General features: G+C 46.2%; 2 protein-coding genes across 3 annotated transcripts in view; one reads left to right on the top strand and one right to left on the bottom strand.

The window, feature by feature from the left end:
• The window catches only part of LOC105287618 (kinesin-like protein CG14535), a 218,458-nt gene that overhangs the window by 164,712 nt on the left and 38,436 nt on the right, over nt 1–15,310 (bottom strand). The gene's annotated exons all lie outside the window — the stretch shown is intronic.
• LOC105287617 lies at nt 697–4,656 on the top strand. Its single transcript, XM_020034394.2, has 4 exons — nt 697–2,437; nt 2,547–2,594; nt 3,356–3,491; nt 3,582–4,656. The coding sequence occupies exons 1-4, from the start codon at nt 2,360–2,362 to the stop codon at nt 3,632–3,634; spliced, it is 315 nt and encodes a 104-aa protein (XP_019889953.1). The 5' UTR covers nt 697–2,359; the 3' UTR covers nt 3,635–4,656.

The following is a 15,310-nucleotide window of genomic DNA, read 5'->3' as shown; positions in this document are numbered from 1 at the left end:
GATGTTTTTTTACGTATCATCTAATAGAGCGTTTGAAGATGCGCACAGTGATCTACGGGTCAAAATCATTCAAGGTCACTGAAGGCCAACTGCAAGGGAAAATAATTTACTTTATATTGCCTAGAGTTCTCTACTATTGAAAATACCGTAAATTCAGAAATGAAAAAGTTCTAGCCCTTAGAAATTTTTTCTTTTCCGAGAAGTTCTGAGTTGTTGATATCTATATTTTTTATATTGCCTAGAGTTCTCTGCTATTGAAAATACCGTAAATTCAGAAATGAAAAAGTTCTAGCCGTTAGAAATTTTTTCTTTTCCGAGAAGTTCTGAGTTGTTGATATCTATATTTTTTATATTGCCTAGAGTTCTCTGCTATTGGAAATACCGTAAACTCAGAAATGAAAAAGTTCTAGCACTTAGAAGTTTTAGCCTTCAGTAACCTTAAATGATTTTGACCCGTAGATCAATGTGCGCATCTTCAAACGCTCTACTAGATGGTACGTAAAAAAAACATATCATACCATTTAAAAAAACGAAGTTGACCTTCATATGACCTCTACGCGTCCACCTAATAAAAAACTATTTAAAATAAATTATGTGTCCCTCGAAACCATGCAAGTTTGGTCTGACACATTTTTTTCTATCACCAATAACAGCCGAGATATTCAGGTGGCCTGTTTTAGGTGCCTCACCCTGTATATTCTTTCCTCATTCGGTTTTTAAGTAACGCTCACCGCAGCGGAGATGTGCAATCTTTTAACGCGATCCTCTCGCGTGATTTCATTATCATGTTCACACGTAATCACGCATATTTAAACCTTCGTTTGGGCGCAAAGCCATAAGGAAACGCCGTAAATAAATCTTCCCCTGGTGATATTCCGTTCCCGAACTAATGACGCAACGAAAGCGAGATATTAATGATCTCGCATTCGTGGCAAACATGCGATGCGAACACCGGATCTCTCCGTACGGAGGCGGGCGGACGCGGCTAGGTGCATATCGACGTGAAAGAGAACTCGGCTCTCAAAGACAGATAACGAGGTAGCGAGAATAACGATATGCGCGATGCGCCGAGCGTGCAACTTCCTAATGCGGCCGTTTCGCCGTCGGCGGAAAAACATCTTTGATTATTCGCGTTCTTTGATTATAAGCGCGGGCTCAAGTGCTAATGGGCCGCACGATAATCATTCGGACGCGGCTAAGAACCGGCCGGCAGGCCCCAGACTATGATGCGCCGGCGGTACTTCAACCCTTTTCGCATCGCTTTCGCTCCCCTTTTGTCCCGCGACAAATTGCAACGGTACCATCGCGGGATAACAAAGTGCATTAATGCTCGCGCGGCTGATTAAAGGTTTTCAATCCCACCGTTTCGTAACGGCGATTCGTTCTTCCTGCATTTCACGAGTGGATGAAAGGCGGTCTCTTCTCCTCTTCCTCCTTCTCCTCGTTGTCGGTCATTAAAGTCGATCTCCGGTGAAAAGTTGCCGGAGTATTGCCGCGCCCGGCAAGAGAACACGAAAATGCATACTGCACTCGCGGGACTCGAGGCTGTGCTCGAGCATCGGAAAACGAACGTCTCGTATTTCTTGTTTCACGGAAGGCGGCGTGGTATTCCGCGGAAAATGCGCAGTAAGTATCCTCTCGCCTGTCTCTGAGGACCGGGAGAGCCCGGAAATATATATCGCTTAAGGGGGTACTGCGAAATCGAATGAAGATACGCAGACATCGCCGGCAAGTCTGCGCCGATCGTCGTAACGCATCGGAAACAATCGATAAGAGAGCATTCTTGAGAGACGCAAGCTCACCCAGATGCTTCTTTGAATCTGAATCGAGATGCTGCGCCAGGAACAATAATATTCTATTATATGATAACGTGGTTTCTCCATTTTGCGCGGTAACCAGAAGCAAGGAATCTCTTTTTCAATTAGGTGAGAATGAATCAGTCAAGCATCATCGGAATATCCTTCGCAGATAAAATTCATTGGAAGTACTTCAAAGGCTTCATAAAATTGAGATAGCGACGTCTCGGTTCCTTAAGTCGAAAATAGCGTGAGGTGTATCGAGGCCGCGTTTTACGACGGTGCTTCTTTTTTCTAATTTAGATAAATAGGCGTGAGAATGTGCGCATCACGCGGATGCAGCTGAACGCAGCGTCGGGAATCAGCCGCGTAATTTCTGCTCGTGTTTGTCTCGGCTGTTTTTCGCCTTTCGAAGGCTGCGCGTTTAACGACTTCCCCGATAAGAACGCGCTGATGGAACAATTTCGTAACGAGCGCCTTTGCGAAACGAAAACGGATATAAAGCGCAGTCTTGCACCTCGTAAGGCATCGCAGTTCTCCAAGGAACAAACGCGCAATCCGACATGAGCCGACTTCTTCTTCTCGCGTTGTTAACGTACACCGTGCTGGCCAGCGAGTCATGCATCATACAGGACAAGAAGGTACGGAGAATCGACTTAATTCAACTGATCTTGCCGATCAAACGGATCGTGCGTACCGTGCTGTTACATCGCGATTACGTGCTAATCACGCTTGGTCGTTTGGCCGTAGGGCAAGTCCGACATCCACGTGATCGAGATGGACGGCTCCATGGAATCTGTGAGTAGTCCGATAATCACATCACTTAATGTTTATTAGCCAATTAGAATATCAGTATAAACTCATTATATTTTAGTAAACTAATTTTTATTGAATGGTTAAATAACACTTAATTATTTATATAAGGTATTTATATATTATTAAGTAATAATATTCAATAAATAATAATGATATGATCACATAAAATCTAATACTATAATATTTAATTAACAATTATATACGTTATTTGTGATAATTAAGATTTTATACATTAATATAATCAGATTCATAATATTTTATATAACATAATGTTACATTTTCTTTCATTATCATTATTTATAATGTTTAATAATAATCTTAATAATCAATATACATTAATCTATACATTTACATATAAGTTTTTAAACATTCATATATCAATTAATAATATATAAAATCTTAATTATCTATTTTTGATAATTTAAGTTTTATATTTATATAAGAACTTATTATCATTAATATTAATTTAACATTGAAATAAATTCTTCAAAATTGCTGTTTTTCTTTAAAAAAACCCAATTTTAATTTTTCCAAATTTATTAATAATTCCAATAGCACCCCAAACAACTTTTTAAATACAAAAACAAAAAAAAATACATAATACAATTCATCGCAATCTCGCATATTATTTTTGGGGAAAATTTTTAATTGCACGATAACTTTGTCGCTCGAATTCTCTCATTCATTCTTGCGGAGTATTCTCCACGATAACAACATTGACATTCACACATGTCCGAAAAAAGGGCGAACCGGAAATCGTGGCTCTGCACTTGCCGGACAGACGAAGGCGGGAGGTCGATAGCCAGGACAGGAAGAGCAACTGCAAAAAGGACGAGGATTGCGGTCCAGGGGCGATCTGTTTCGCGCATCTCACCTGCGGTACGTAGTCGCGTTCGCTGCGCCGAAAGCCACCATCCGTTTTCGTACGAGAACGTGTCACGAAAGTCTCTCTATTTTTTTCCGATGCAGTGAAGGGAACATGGCGTACCATCGAGTCCCTGGACGCGAACGCTGCCAATTAAAATACGGAACGGCGGGAGAGAGACCGGCGTGCCTGTGCACGACGACAGAGTTGTATGCCGATAAAATTTTTGTAGAGTTACCTCGACGGCCCCGCGAACAATAAACGCGTACGCGCATCAATCGAGTGATTGATTTCCCATCATCGCCCATATCCAGCGGATATATCTGTTTGCTTATCTGTATTTCGCGCGCCGATGAAATTTTCCCGTTGCGGCACCATTCGTCCATTGTAGGCGAGGTTCAAGCGGGGCGGTGGAGAGAAGAGTCAGTGGCATGAATATAACATAAACCCGAAAATATCGAGCATTTAATGGCGGCCCCCGGGCCGCAGCGTTACGCGCGCGCAGTAAAACGGTCAAGTTACATTTTACACGCGGATTCGGTACGTCAGCGGGAACCGGACGCACGAACCGTAACCGTAAAAGCTCTGGTCCCCGAAAACAAAAAAAAGAAGAAAAAGAAAAAAAGGCGAGAAGAAAGGAAGAAAAGAAAACACCACGCAGCACAGCCGTGGAAACATGTGGCGCTCGTACGATCGGGACTCATTAACGGAAGGAGCCGTAGGAATACGAGCGAGAGAACCCATAAGGGTGGCGGGAGGGTTGGCCCACCTCGCCGTCGTAAATCTAGCGGGAACAACCGCTCTCGCCTGCAAGCTCTGCCTGCAACCCCTCCGCCGCAACCGCAACCACCCCGTGAAGGACCGAAGCGCCGCGTGGCGCCGTTGAAAAACGCCTTACCGTGCATTAGATTTACACTCGAAATCAATTAGCTCCTAATTGACACCGGTCTCGAGTCTGCGACGACGGGTATCCGAGCTTCGTATCGCTTTATCGATGAACTATCGGATACTGGCCGGAAGCCTCTCATTATCGGCAAAGATCTCCAGCGTGGCATTTTCTGTCGCGGTGCAAGCTGCATCGACATCGAGTGACGGCGTCAAATGTTTATAAAATATTGTATCCAATTGTAAAGTTAACCATGTTTCTGAAGAATAGCAATAAATATTTATCACGTTGCACATGTTGGAGTTTTACATTTTGGCGTTTTATTTAAGAGACGATCGATTGTTCGTCGGTGCGTCCGTTCCGCGCGTGTGGCGCGACGTCAAGATGAAAATCACGTCCGACGATGTACGAGGGGTAAGGCGCTCATCGGTCAAGGAGGAATTGTCGGCCTCAACGAGCAGCCAGTTGGTGTCTCGTAAAACCCCGCGAAACTCGACGGCGGTGCACGGGAAGATTTACGATTCCAGCGAGAGGAGCGTAACATCCGTAATATCCTTTCTTCGCGGAGAGGCGGACGGTGATTTTTCATGCAGGCCATTCTTCTCTCGTCACGGGGGGCTTCGTTTAATTTTATTTTAATACGGAAAGAATGGATTCTCTCTCTTGCTCCTCTCGCGCGCGCCTGCTAAAGCGGCGCTCGCGCGCAGCAGCATCCGAGGTCCGCGCGAGGGTGAAGCGGTCGTAAATATTCGCGCGACTCGTCGGCCGCGTCTGGCGGCACGCGCGACTACATTTCGAGCAAAAGATATTTAAAGTCGAGAGTGCAATTAGCGAGAGCTTTTGCTTAGCAGCCGCCTTTACCGTCGTAATCGGCGGCGAAGGCGCGACTTGTCTCTTGATCCATTGTCTTTCGGTCCGCGACAGACTTGTGCGTGATTCTTTCATCGTTTTCCATGGAAAACAGCATGGATGACGGTCTTTCATATAGGATTAATTAAATAATAAATGAAATGAAATGAAATTAATTAAAATAAGCTAATTTAATTGAAACAGATTTTCTTTGCAGTCTGTTTCATTAGAGTTTCTCATTTTATTTATATTTTATAAAAAATATGTAGGTATTTTATAAAATGAGAAAGAAAGAGAGAGAGAGAGGAAGAGATGTCATGGAGAACTACAATTCTATTTTAAGTGGCGACGATAATGAGTCATTTCGTGCAAGGACTTGACGAGAAATGGCCGTCGCGAGAGAAAAATTCCGGCACGTGGGGATCGTGCTGCGAAACGAGCCGCGTTTTTCTGCGCTCAATTTAAACGCCGTCTACGTGACAGCCGCGAAACACCACCGCGCGTATTCGTGCGTGTATCGCGCGTAGAGCGCGACGAGCCGTGGCAGACTCGTCGCGTTTCTCGTCCCTGCGTATACCTTTTTCCCTGCGGATTTTATTTATCGTACAACTGATTTCGACGACGAAGGAACAAATCGGCCGTGTCACGTGGCGCGTGCGCGGGAAAGGGTGGAAAATAAAATCTCGTTTCGCCACGACACGAAATTCGGTGTGAAAATGCGCTGTTAAAACAAGGCTCACCTTGCGCTCGCGAGAGAGAATAAAATTCCCCTTATTTACTTGCGCGGTGGGATCCGAAATTAAAATTAAACATTTGTACATTACACTTGAACAATGTTCCGTGCGATTCCAGCGGCAGAGTAGATTCCATGTAATGGATTTATTTAAAAAACGCTCTTGTTCTTTACGGTAAGGTAAGAAAAGCACGGAATGCTCGGACGTCAACTCGACGATTCCGATCGATCGAGGATGCATCACGCGATGGTTGGACATCGCGAGGACATCGTTGAGCAAACTTAGGGCCGACCAAGTTCATTTTTCACAGAGCGTATTTCTCGTACACGTAGGGCGGTACGCAACGAACGCCCAGGGCGGCTACACTTACGCGGAACATAATATACGTCGCACCAGGACCGTAACTGTCCCCGTATATTATGTCCCGCGATGTCCGGAGACACACGTTCCAACCGGACGTACCACGTCCTGGGGCGTGAACCTAAACGATTCCGCGTGTCCACAGTTATTTCGACAATTAATCGCAACCGCAAACAGGCTCACCATCCGAATACCATTTGCACGTTTCGTCCCTCTCGCTCTCGATCGCTTTTTCGATCTCTGTCCGATCAAACAAGATTATATGCTGGAATTAACTCCATAGCAGATTAGAAAAAAATAGGAAACGAAGAAAGTTTTCGGACTTTCGAAAACTAATAAGCACGCTTATTAGATAATCCTCGAGTTGGATTAATCCCGTTTCGGTTAATTTGTTTCGCCTTCGCGGGGGTTCATTACATAAAGTTAGTTTAATCAAAACTGTCGCCGCGTGCGGCCGGATCAAACGTGATGAATAAAGGAGCAAATCTCGGCTGAAGCGAACATTGTAAACAAATCTCGACGCCGAATCTTTCAGGATTTCCCCGGATGTACAGGGTGGGGAAAAATTATTGATCAAGCTTTCGCCAGTCGATTCTACTCGTCGAGATCGCCAACATTGCATCATAAACATGGTGCCGCAAAATTAACTTTCAAGGTCATTTTCAATGTCAAATTTTTTTATTGGCTTAGTCGATTCTACTCGTCAAGCTGAACAAAAGTCTCAAAGGGACCATATGCCGGAAATCAATATTTCATAGAGAAATTTTCGTTTTAAGTTTTTTTGCCTGAAATTTCAAAAAAATCGATTTTTATGAAGTCAGAAAATAAATCTGATGCTTATAAAGTTCTTAAAATCATGTTCTGAATATCCTGATCATGATTAGCGAAAATCACCTCCCAAAAATGACCCCGAAAAATTCGTTTTCAAGGTCAAAAATCTGCTTAATCTACTCTTAGCGCTACCCAGGAACAACGACGTGGGCGTGGTAGATTTTTGTTCCCTTCGGGGTATCTTGGTACCCAGTAACATTTCAACGGCTGTTGGTTCCTTAAAGCAACGGTCATTTGCCTCGGAGAGGAATAATATATCGCTCCATAAGACATTCGTTACTTGTGCTTAAGAAGCTTTCCATCCATATCCAGACCTTTTTCGTGATTATTAGAAGACCGCCGCTGATCTTGAATCAATTTTCAGTGTAAAATTTAAAAAAAAATGTTTTAATTTTTTACCAAATTTTTTCTAAGAATAACGTTGCTGTAGCATGCCTCGACGTGGTGGCCGTGGTGGTTGTGATCGGGTAGATTAAGCAGATTTTACATTCATCACAATTAATTTTACGAAATTTTTTGGCTTCTAAAAACTTCAAACGAAGATTTCTCTATGAAATATTGATTTCCGGCATATAGTCCCTTTGAGACTTTTGTTCAACTCGACGAGTAGAATCGACTAAGCCAATTAAACAATTTGACATTGAAAATGACCTTGAAAGTTAATTTTGCGGCACCATGTTTATGATGCAATGTTGGCGATCTCGACGAGTAGAATCGACTGGCGAAAGTTTGACCAATAACTTTTCCCCACCCTGTATATCGGATGTGGCTAATGCACGAGGATTAGTTGACTCGAAACGCGGATTATAAAATCTGCGCTTTCTACTTGCACCGTCTCGGATCAGCCTGTTCGCACCAGTCCCACCCCTCGCATTGACTCTTTGAGGACGCCGGAAAATCCTTCCCGAAGACGAGAAAGCTGACGAGCGCGGAGATGACGGCGGCTTTTAACGATCGTGCCCCTCGTCCTTCGCGAGCAACGCAAGGTTTCCTTGCATTCGCCCAGAAGCGGGAACGAGGCGTCTCCCGCTGCGAAAGTATCTGGAAGAATTCTTTCCTCGTTCCTCTTCAACCTCCCCTCGTTCTTACGCCCGCCAACGACGATTCAGACGGGCGCAGTCGGAAGGGATCGCGACCCTTTGACGCGGACCGCTGCATTCCTACGTTCTGCCGTTTCTGTGCTTCGCGCCATGATCTAACAATAAGGTTGCCCCGAGCGAACAAGGCCGGTATCGATCAAGGAGGGTAAAGATCTCCGAATGCGAAGAGCATCGCCAGGACTGTCTCGGGTATCCCTTTAATTTATTTATTGAATGTTGTATGCCGCTTCGAATTGCGTTCTATTGTTCGGTCCGCGATGACGTTTTGCATAAATCGTCAAGGATGGTGCGGTGTCTCGCAGTTTTCAGGATGCGTCTCCCTCATTCTCGTTCGACGCGCCGCGATCGAGAGGGATCTCGCCGCGCGAGGAACGTTCCCACGTCGTTGGGACGCCGTCGTCGCGCGGCCCGATGCGGAATGTTTATGCACGCGTATTAAAAAATTCTTCTCTCGAAATTCCTGGGAATCCAATCTTTTTCCTCCCCGATAGCACGGCGCGGCGGGCTCGTTACCGGAATACGCGCAGTCACGAGACAAGGAGAGCGACGTCGTGGAAATAGAGTGCAAGCTCTCCTGCAAGAGGAGCTGCGCGAAGTTCTCAGAGACAGACACACTCGCGTATACATATACGGTGCGGAGCGAGTGAATTTTCGAGGCGGCAACGAGAGCAAGCGAGAGGGCGAATTTTATGGGAGCAGGATCAAGCGAGGAGTAGAGTAGAGTGGAGCGGAATATATTATATCCTGTGCTCTCTAGAGTTAAGTCTTTTCCATAATACTGTATATGGTACATAAAGGGAGTATTGTGGCCAATAAACATGCGGAAACGTCGCTCGATATGAAAGAAACATTCTTATCAAGGAATTTTCTTGTCAAGGCGAAATGTCGTCATTCTTCTACCCCGAGATTAGAGCGATGTATAAATGATAATACGATTAACCGTGAAGAATCTTAAGGAAAACCGTAAAATGAGTCGTGTATTTAAGAACCGTGCGCGGTGCTCGAGCACGATCGTTTCTTCCCGGGGAACGAGTGGATTTCATAAATTACCAGCTAGCTAGGTAGGTAAAAAGCGAGCAAGGGCTCCGATTTTAAGCATGATTTAACGCGCGCGCGGAAATAGAGGCGCGAGCGAGCGAAATGCGATGTTTTCGCGGCATCGCTCATCCGCGTAACTGCCGGCTGATACGCGATACGCTTACTCGACTCGATTTTCCCCGAGACGTCGCCCTAACTCAGCCACGACCGCCCACAATTCGTCGTCGTGAACTTGTTAAACGCCCTCAGTGATGCTACGGGATCGCTGCGGGAAGTCGCGGAAGAAGCGATTCGCCTCGTGAAACAGCGCGATCGTATATTAGCCTCTTCTTCTTCGCGGTGTCGTCTCTTCCTAAAACGATCCGCTTACTGGTCACAGGATCGATCGAGTCGCCGCGCGGTAACATAAATTACCGGAGCACTTAGTAACCCGGCACGTATTCGCGTAGAAAGCCGCGCTCGCAAAACTCCTTTCACTGTCTCGTTTTTATTACCGCGCCGAGGAAAAAATACGTGGAAAGTGACACGAAATTTTTTGCAAGCCGATGAAAAATATTTGTGCCTGTAGTATAAGTCTACAGACACGCGCTTCGGAATTGCTGAGAGAGGCTGGCGATCGATGCTACAATCGGAGATTTATTGCGTTCGCCCATTTACCTAAGCCGCAACAACCTGTTCAAGCTTGCACATAAAGAACCGATGATGGCACGTCGCACGTTGTGCGCGTGATATACCGATCGAACGCGGGAAAAATAGAAAACCGGGAAATCCGCGCGAAGGAAGAAAAACGTGAGCGAGCCGGAGCGGAGGGCGGCCGGGGGTTGGAGGAGCCGCGGGGCGAGAAACGAACGATCCTGTTAGCCGTTGCGCGGAAGTCATAAAGAGCCGGCAAATCTTTTCATTATCGCGCCGCGTAAGTGATACGTATATCATACTAAAGGGGCTATTTCGCGGGCATTATACCCGGGAGAAACGAGCCGAAAGCTCGCGCGCGCGCGAGTGAGCCACGCTTCTTCCTTTCCGCTCCGCTCCGCGGAGCGTGCGTAAGTGCGCGCGTGGATTAAGCCGGACCATTTCTCCGGTTCGTCTACGGGTACGAGTCGCTTCGTCCTCCTCGGCTACTTGCCGCCCTTCGTCATCCATTCTCCGTCCCTTCGGCTATCTGTTCCCGCCGTTCCTCGCGACAGAGAAGAGCTCTCGCTTTACGAGCGTTGACGCGACTTCGGCGCGCAGACGATCCCCGTTTCCTTTCTTCATTAAGGAAAGGGAGAGAAAGAGACACGTGTGCGCACGTGGACGATCCGCGTGAAATCCCGTACCACGGAAGTTTTATCGTCGACCTACGAATAGCGGCTGTTAAAATAATGGGAAACTTTACGACGGGGAATTAATACGCGCGAGCACAGCGCGGCACGAGCGCGCTAAACCCTCGCCGCGTGATTTTCCGTAGCGTGTCGCGGAAATGTTACAGTTTTCCCGAGCGCACAACACGGCTGTATCGTATTATGTAGCACTTAATTAGATGTATCGGGCTCTTAATCACGTGAGCTCGCTACACCCGATTATCCCGCACGATCGCGGATTTATTTCGTGTTCTGAAATGTTACGCGCCCTCCCCTCTTTATACCCAGGGGCGAACATTGGGGAGCGATAATTTTCACTCCCCATGTCGCGCGCATCAGCTCCCGTTGTTCATTATCGAGATGCAATAATTTCCATGCAATATTAGTATTAATTTTATATTCTTGCCGGCATTGCCGTCATGTTTGTCGAAGGCATTCAATGTGCAAGAGATGACATCGCAAAGCAATATAATGCATGATGGGTAAACCAGATTACTCTAATGTGCATAACGCATTTACATAAAAACTTCTGCCTGTACGGTCGCAATCACGCTATCTAAAAACCCGCAGATTGGATACAACTAAAAATCCTCCCACGCATGTATCGATCGAGGGACTCGATTGCGAGTCTTTTTATGCGTCTGACAATATTAGATCCGAGCCCGATAACTCGCTATGTAAATTCCGCTCGCCGGATACGGCACATTGTTTCAAAGGAACTTAATTAAATTTTAACGACGCTGTAATACATAATGTTACTAGATGCAGATCGCGATTCGCGAAACTCAAACAGCATTGCGTTTATGAGGGCGCAACGCACTCCCTATCTGGTATCGCGCATCTGGTATATGCAGAAACATGCAAAAAGCGACAGGGAATCGTCGATCAAACGGTCCCGAAACGTCTGCTCGATTTTTGTGGCCCTTAAATATTCGTCGGCGACCGTATAAGGGTCAGTAAAGCGATAACGAGTTCAGGGGTGGTGCGATGCGAGCCTAAAATCACCCTCCTGCGAGCCTCCTCTTTTACGGCACGAAATTACGGCTGCGCGGCCCTCACGCGTTTACGGCCGACAGCGTCGCGACGCCGCTCCGCGCGTCGCGCCGAAGCTGTACCGGATCTGCGCGCGTCCACGAGCGGATCGATCTCGTAGCGCGAACGTGTCATTAATCTTTACAGATTGCCCGAGAATCCCGATTGAACATTATCTTGAAGCAGATTACGAGAACGAATTTACAATTTATTCGTCGGCGCGGACGTTTTTATTGAAAGTGACAGGCTCGGGACAAGCGAATTCCCAAAATATTGGCAACGCGATGTAAAACTTGATAATTAAAACGCCGATGTGTCCAGGCATCCCGAATAAATCGAACGAACGGACCGGAATCAATTTGCAATCGCAATTAACGGGCTGGCTCAGTTTATTTCCGCCCACCGCGGGTTTTATCTGTTGGTGCATTCCATGATAATTTCCAGCAGCGTCAGATTCCGCGATCAGAATCTTATTAAATTACAAGTCTAGATCACTGCCGCGACTCGCGCGTATTGTTAGTTTTGTTTCACGAGCGGACGAAACTCGAATAATTTAATGCTAACTAAGATCTGCGCTCATCGTCTTCACGTCGTTTGCGGAAGTACGGGAATAAAATTCGATGATTCACGAGAGAAAGTATAATAGAACGTATAGCGAAGAAACGCGCGCGAGGATCGTAACAGTAACTTTGACGGTCGCATTGCTCTTTACACGTGCCTATTTAGTGGCGCGTTAAAGACAGCTCGCAGACAATGGCGGTCGTCCGCAATGAATCACGACCATAAAGTCGGCGGAATTCGCGCTATTAGATTAAGAGACGAGACGTGGCGCGTTTTGCACTCACCGCAAAATTGAGATTCGTCCATGTTTTTGGGGGAAAGCTCGATGCCAGCAGTCTCGAGAGCGGACAGTACGCGTTTAAGGGGGGAGCCTGCTTTAGAACGCTGAAAATAAGGTATATTTTACGAATTGGTTTTGGAGAAACTATACAGCGGATCATTATAAAACTTTGATGCATTTATTAGTACATGTTTAAAGATAAAAAAAATTATTTTTTTATTTGAATATATCGCCTGTAGAGGTCGTCCTGGAGAAATCTTAGTGCAGCCGCGTCGCCGGCATTGCAAATTGGTGAGCATTCTCCTGCCTCCAAATTTCGTCTAAACTGAAAAATTGAAATATGTTCTCGTTATTTATGAATTCCCATCGTCGATGAACCAAAGAGAGAAGAAAAAAGTTGAAAAGTGCCAAAATGGTGGAGCTTAGAACACAAAAGTACGATTTTTAGGCAAAGTTGTTGAACTTTTTCATGCAAAAGTAATTGTTTAACTTAATGTTTTTATGAATATTAAAGGTTCATCGACGATGGGAATTCATAAATAACGAGAAAATATTTCAATTTTTCAGTTTGGATGAAATTTGGAGGCAGGAGAATGCTCGCCAATTTACAATGCCGGCTGCACTAAGATGCCTCCAGGACGACCTCTACAGGCGATATATTCAAATAAAAAAATAATTTGTTTTATCTTTAAACATGTACTAATAAATGCATCAAAGTTTTATAATGATCCGCTGTATAGTTTCTCCAAAAAAAAATTCGTAAAATTATACCTTATTTTCAACGTTCTAAAGCAGGTTCCCCCCTTAACGGCTGTGAAATTGTCCCGCTCGTAGGCGGACCTTCATGCCAGCAGAATCCGTGATGAGACGTCGCGATGAGACGGTAGGCTCGATGTTTATCACGATTGGCTTAACGAAGGAAAGACAGTGACTTTTAATTGCGCGACTGCTTTAATTTCTCATTTTGCTTTAATGGGAATAGAACTGTCATAGTTTTCCTTGAGACGTCAAGATAAAACTTTTCGGTAAAACGCGCAAGTGCTACTGGTCATGAGTGAATTTATTAATTAGTCAGTAACAATCGAAAGAAAAGTTGCATTTAGACATCGTATTTTAATAAACTCGTGTTGATTCAACGCATGTTTCAAATCATCTTTAGTTTTACGTAATCGCGCTCAGCGAAGCGCTGTTCTTCTCATGAGCGAGACTACTATAATAATGCAAGATTACATCGTAAAGGGGCCGAGTTCCGCGGCACGGGGAACGAATGTGCCGAGATGCACGTAATGGAAAACGGATTCTCGCAGCGCGCCGGAAATCCCAATGACCGTCGCGATCGACGACGTCGATCACGTGCGATTCCTACGAGCTTTTAATACGTCGGCGAAGTTAGCCGGAGATCTCGTGACGGAACACCGTCTTATTCTCGACGGACGACAACGGTACCGACCCTCCACCCCCGGGTTTACCAGCCCTTCAGAACGCGTGTCTGATCCCGGGTAAGTTCGTGAGTTGATTTTTTCTCTCGGCGTCGTCACCATCCCGACCCCGTTCCATCGCGCCTCCACGATCGCGATTCACCCCCGATTCACTCCACCCACCCTCTCTGATCCGTGAACTCGCGAGATTTCCCGTGTGTTTTCGGCGCGCACGCGGGAGACCGTGCGGAGATGCCGAGCTTTAATCTACACGACGGTACGTGAGGTGTTTGCGGTTGAGCCACCGGCAACCCTCCTCATCGCTTCTGCAATCTCATGCAGAACGACCTCCTCTCTCGAGTCCAAGAACACCTCTCGCCCGATGCACTTCCTAATCTTCGGTCCGCTGTGAGGATGCGCTCGGCATCCGAGCTGAAAATTTCACTCTTGCGTCTCGCTGTTCTCTCGCGATTCCGCAGGAATTATAATAATTATAATAATTGCAACTATATAAAAATAATAATTGTACATTTCTCGCGCGTGGCAGGGAAAGGCAAGGAAAGTGGATTACGAAGAGGAGAGTGCAGTTGATCGTTAGCTCGATAATTTCACCCATGCTACGCCGTCATAAATATTACCGCTGCGGCGGTGCGTGTCAGACAGATCTCCTCGACGATCCGTTTCATTTCGCGTCCGGACCCTCCTACTTCTTTATCCCGGTGGCGGTTAAACGTCAAATTTCCCGAGCGGATAGAGTAATTGGAGCGATCCCGTCCGCACGGAGAGCCATAAATTTGTTATTCACAGCAGCTCGTGGTCGGGCTCGCTTGCGCGCCTTAACTCGGCGTCAGCTAGTAATTAGCCGCGCCAAGATCACCGACTGTTTATATTTCATTTCTCGCGGAAAATTTACGCGGCGGAACCGCGAGAGATTTCCGCTGGAAGTAGCAGAGTGGAAGCAGATATCGGTGGCATACGTTACCGTTGCGTATTTATATACGCTCCATAAATCATGGCGATAACGGGGCGCGCGTTAACAAACGCGCGGCCCGAGCTGAACGGAATACCCAATGACACGGAAGTACCCGGGATCCTTTGCGGAGCCGACCGTCTCGTTGCTTCGTACGACGACTTCCGCGTTAAGTAAAAGGCTCTGCGCGAGGGGAAGCGCGGACTCGGCAGGATCAAAGCGTAATCCCGGCTCGTCAGCTCGTGGCAGCTCCGACTCGCTATCTATTCGATTCAGAACATCCCGGAGTTACGTCCCTCGAGGACACCGTTCGTGGGGACAGTTAAAAAATTATGGGATTATCTCGGAGTTGACCCCGCTCGGCCGCTAACGACTAGTCATAAATACGTTTACAGCGAACAGCGCTGCGTCATCGTACGAGCTGTTAATCA

Source organism: Ooceraea biroi, chromosome 5, assembly GCF_003672135.1.
Source record: "Ooceraea biroi isolate clonal line C1 chromosome 5, Obir_v5.4, whole genome shotgun sequence".
Taxonomy (NCBI): Eukaryota; Metazoa; Arthropoda; class Insecta; order Hymenoptera; family Formicidae; genus Ooceraea; species Ooceraea biroi.
Note: the sequence above shows the minus strand (reverse complement) of the source record. Positions and strands in the feature narration are given on the sequence as shown.

What these genes read in the sequence shown, in the direction of transcription:
- LOC105287617 (XM_020034394.2), top strand. Translation starts at nt 2,360, where the DNA reads ATGAGCCGACTTCTTCTTCTCGCGTTGTTAACGTACACCGTGCTGGCC. An exon ending in GCATCATACAGGACAAGAAG is followed by an intron (nt 2,438 to 2,546) that starts GTACGGAGAATC and finishes GTTTGGCCGTAG; the next exon opens with GGCAAGTCCGACATCCACGT. An exon ending in TGGACGGCTCCATGGAATCT is followed by an intron (nt 2,595 to 3,355) that starts GTGAGTAGTCCG and finishes GTCCGAAAAAAG; the next exon opens with GGCGAACCGGAAATCGTGGC.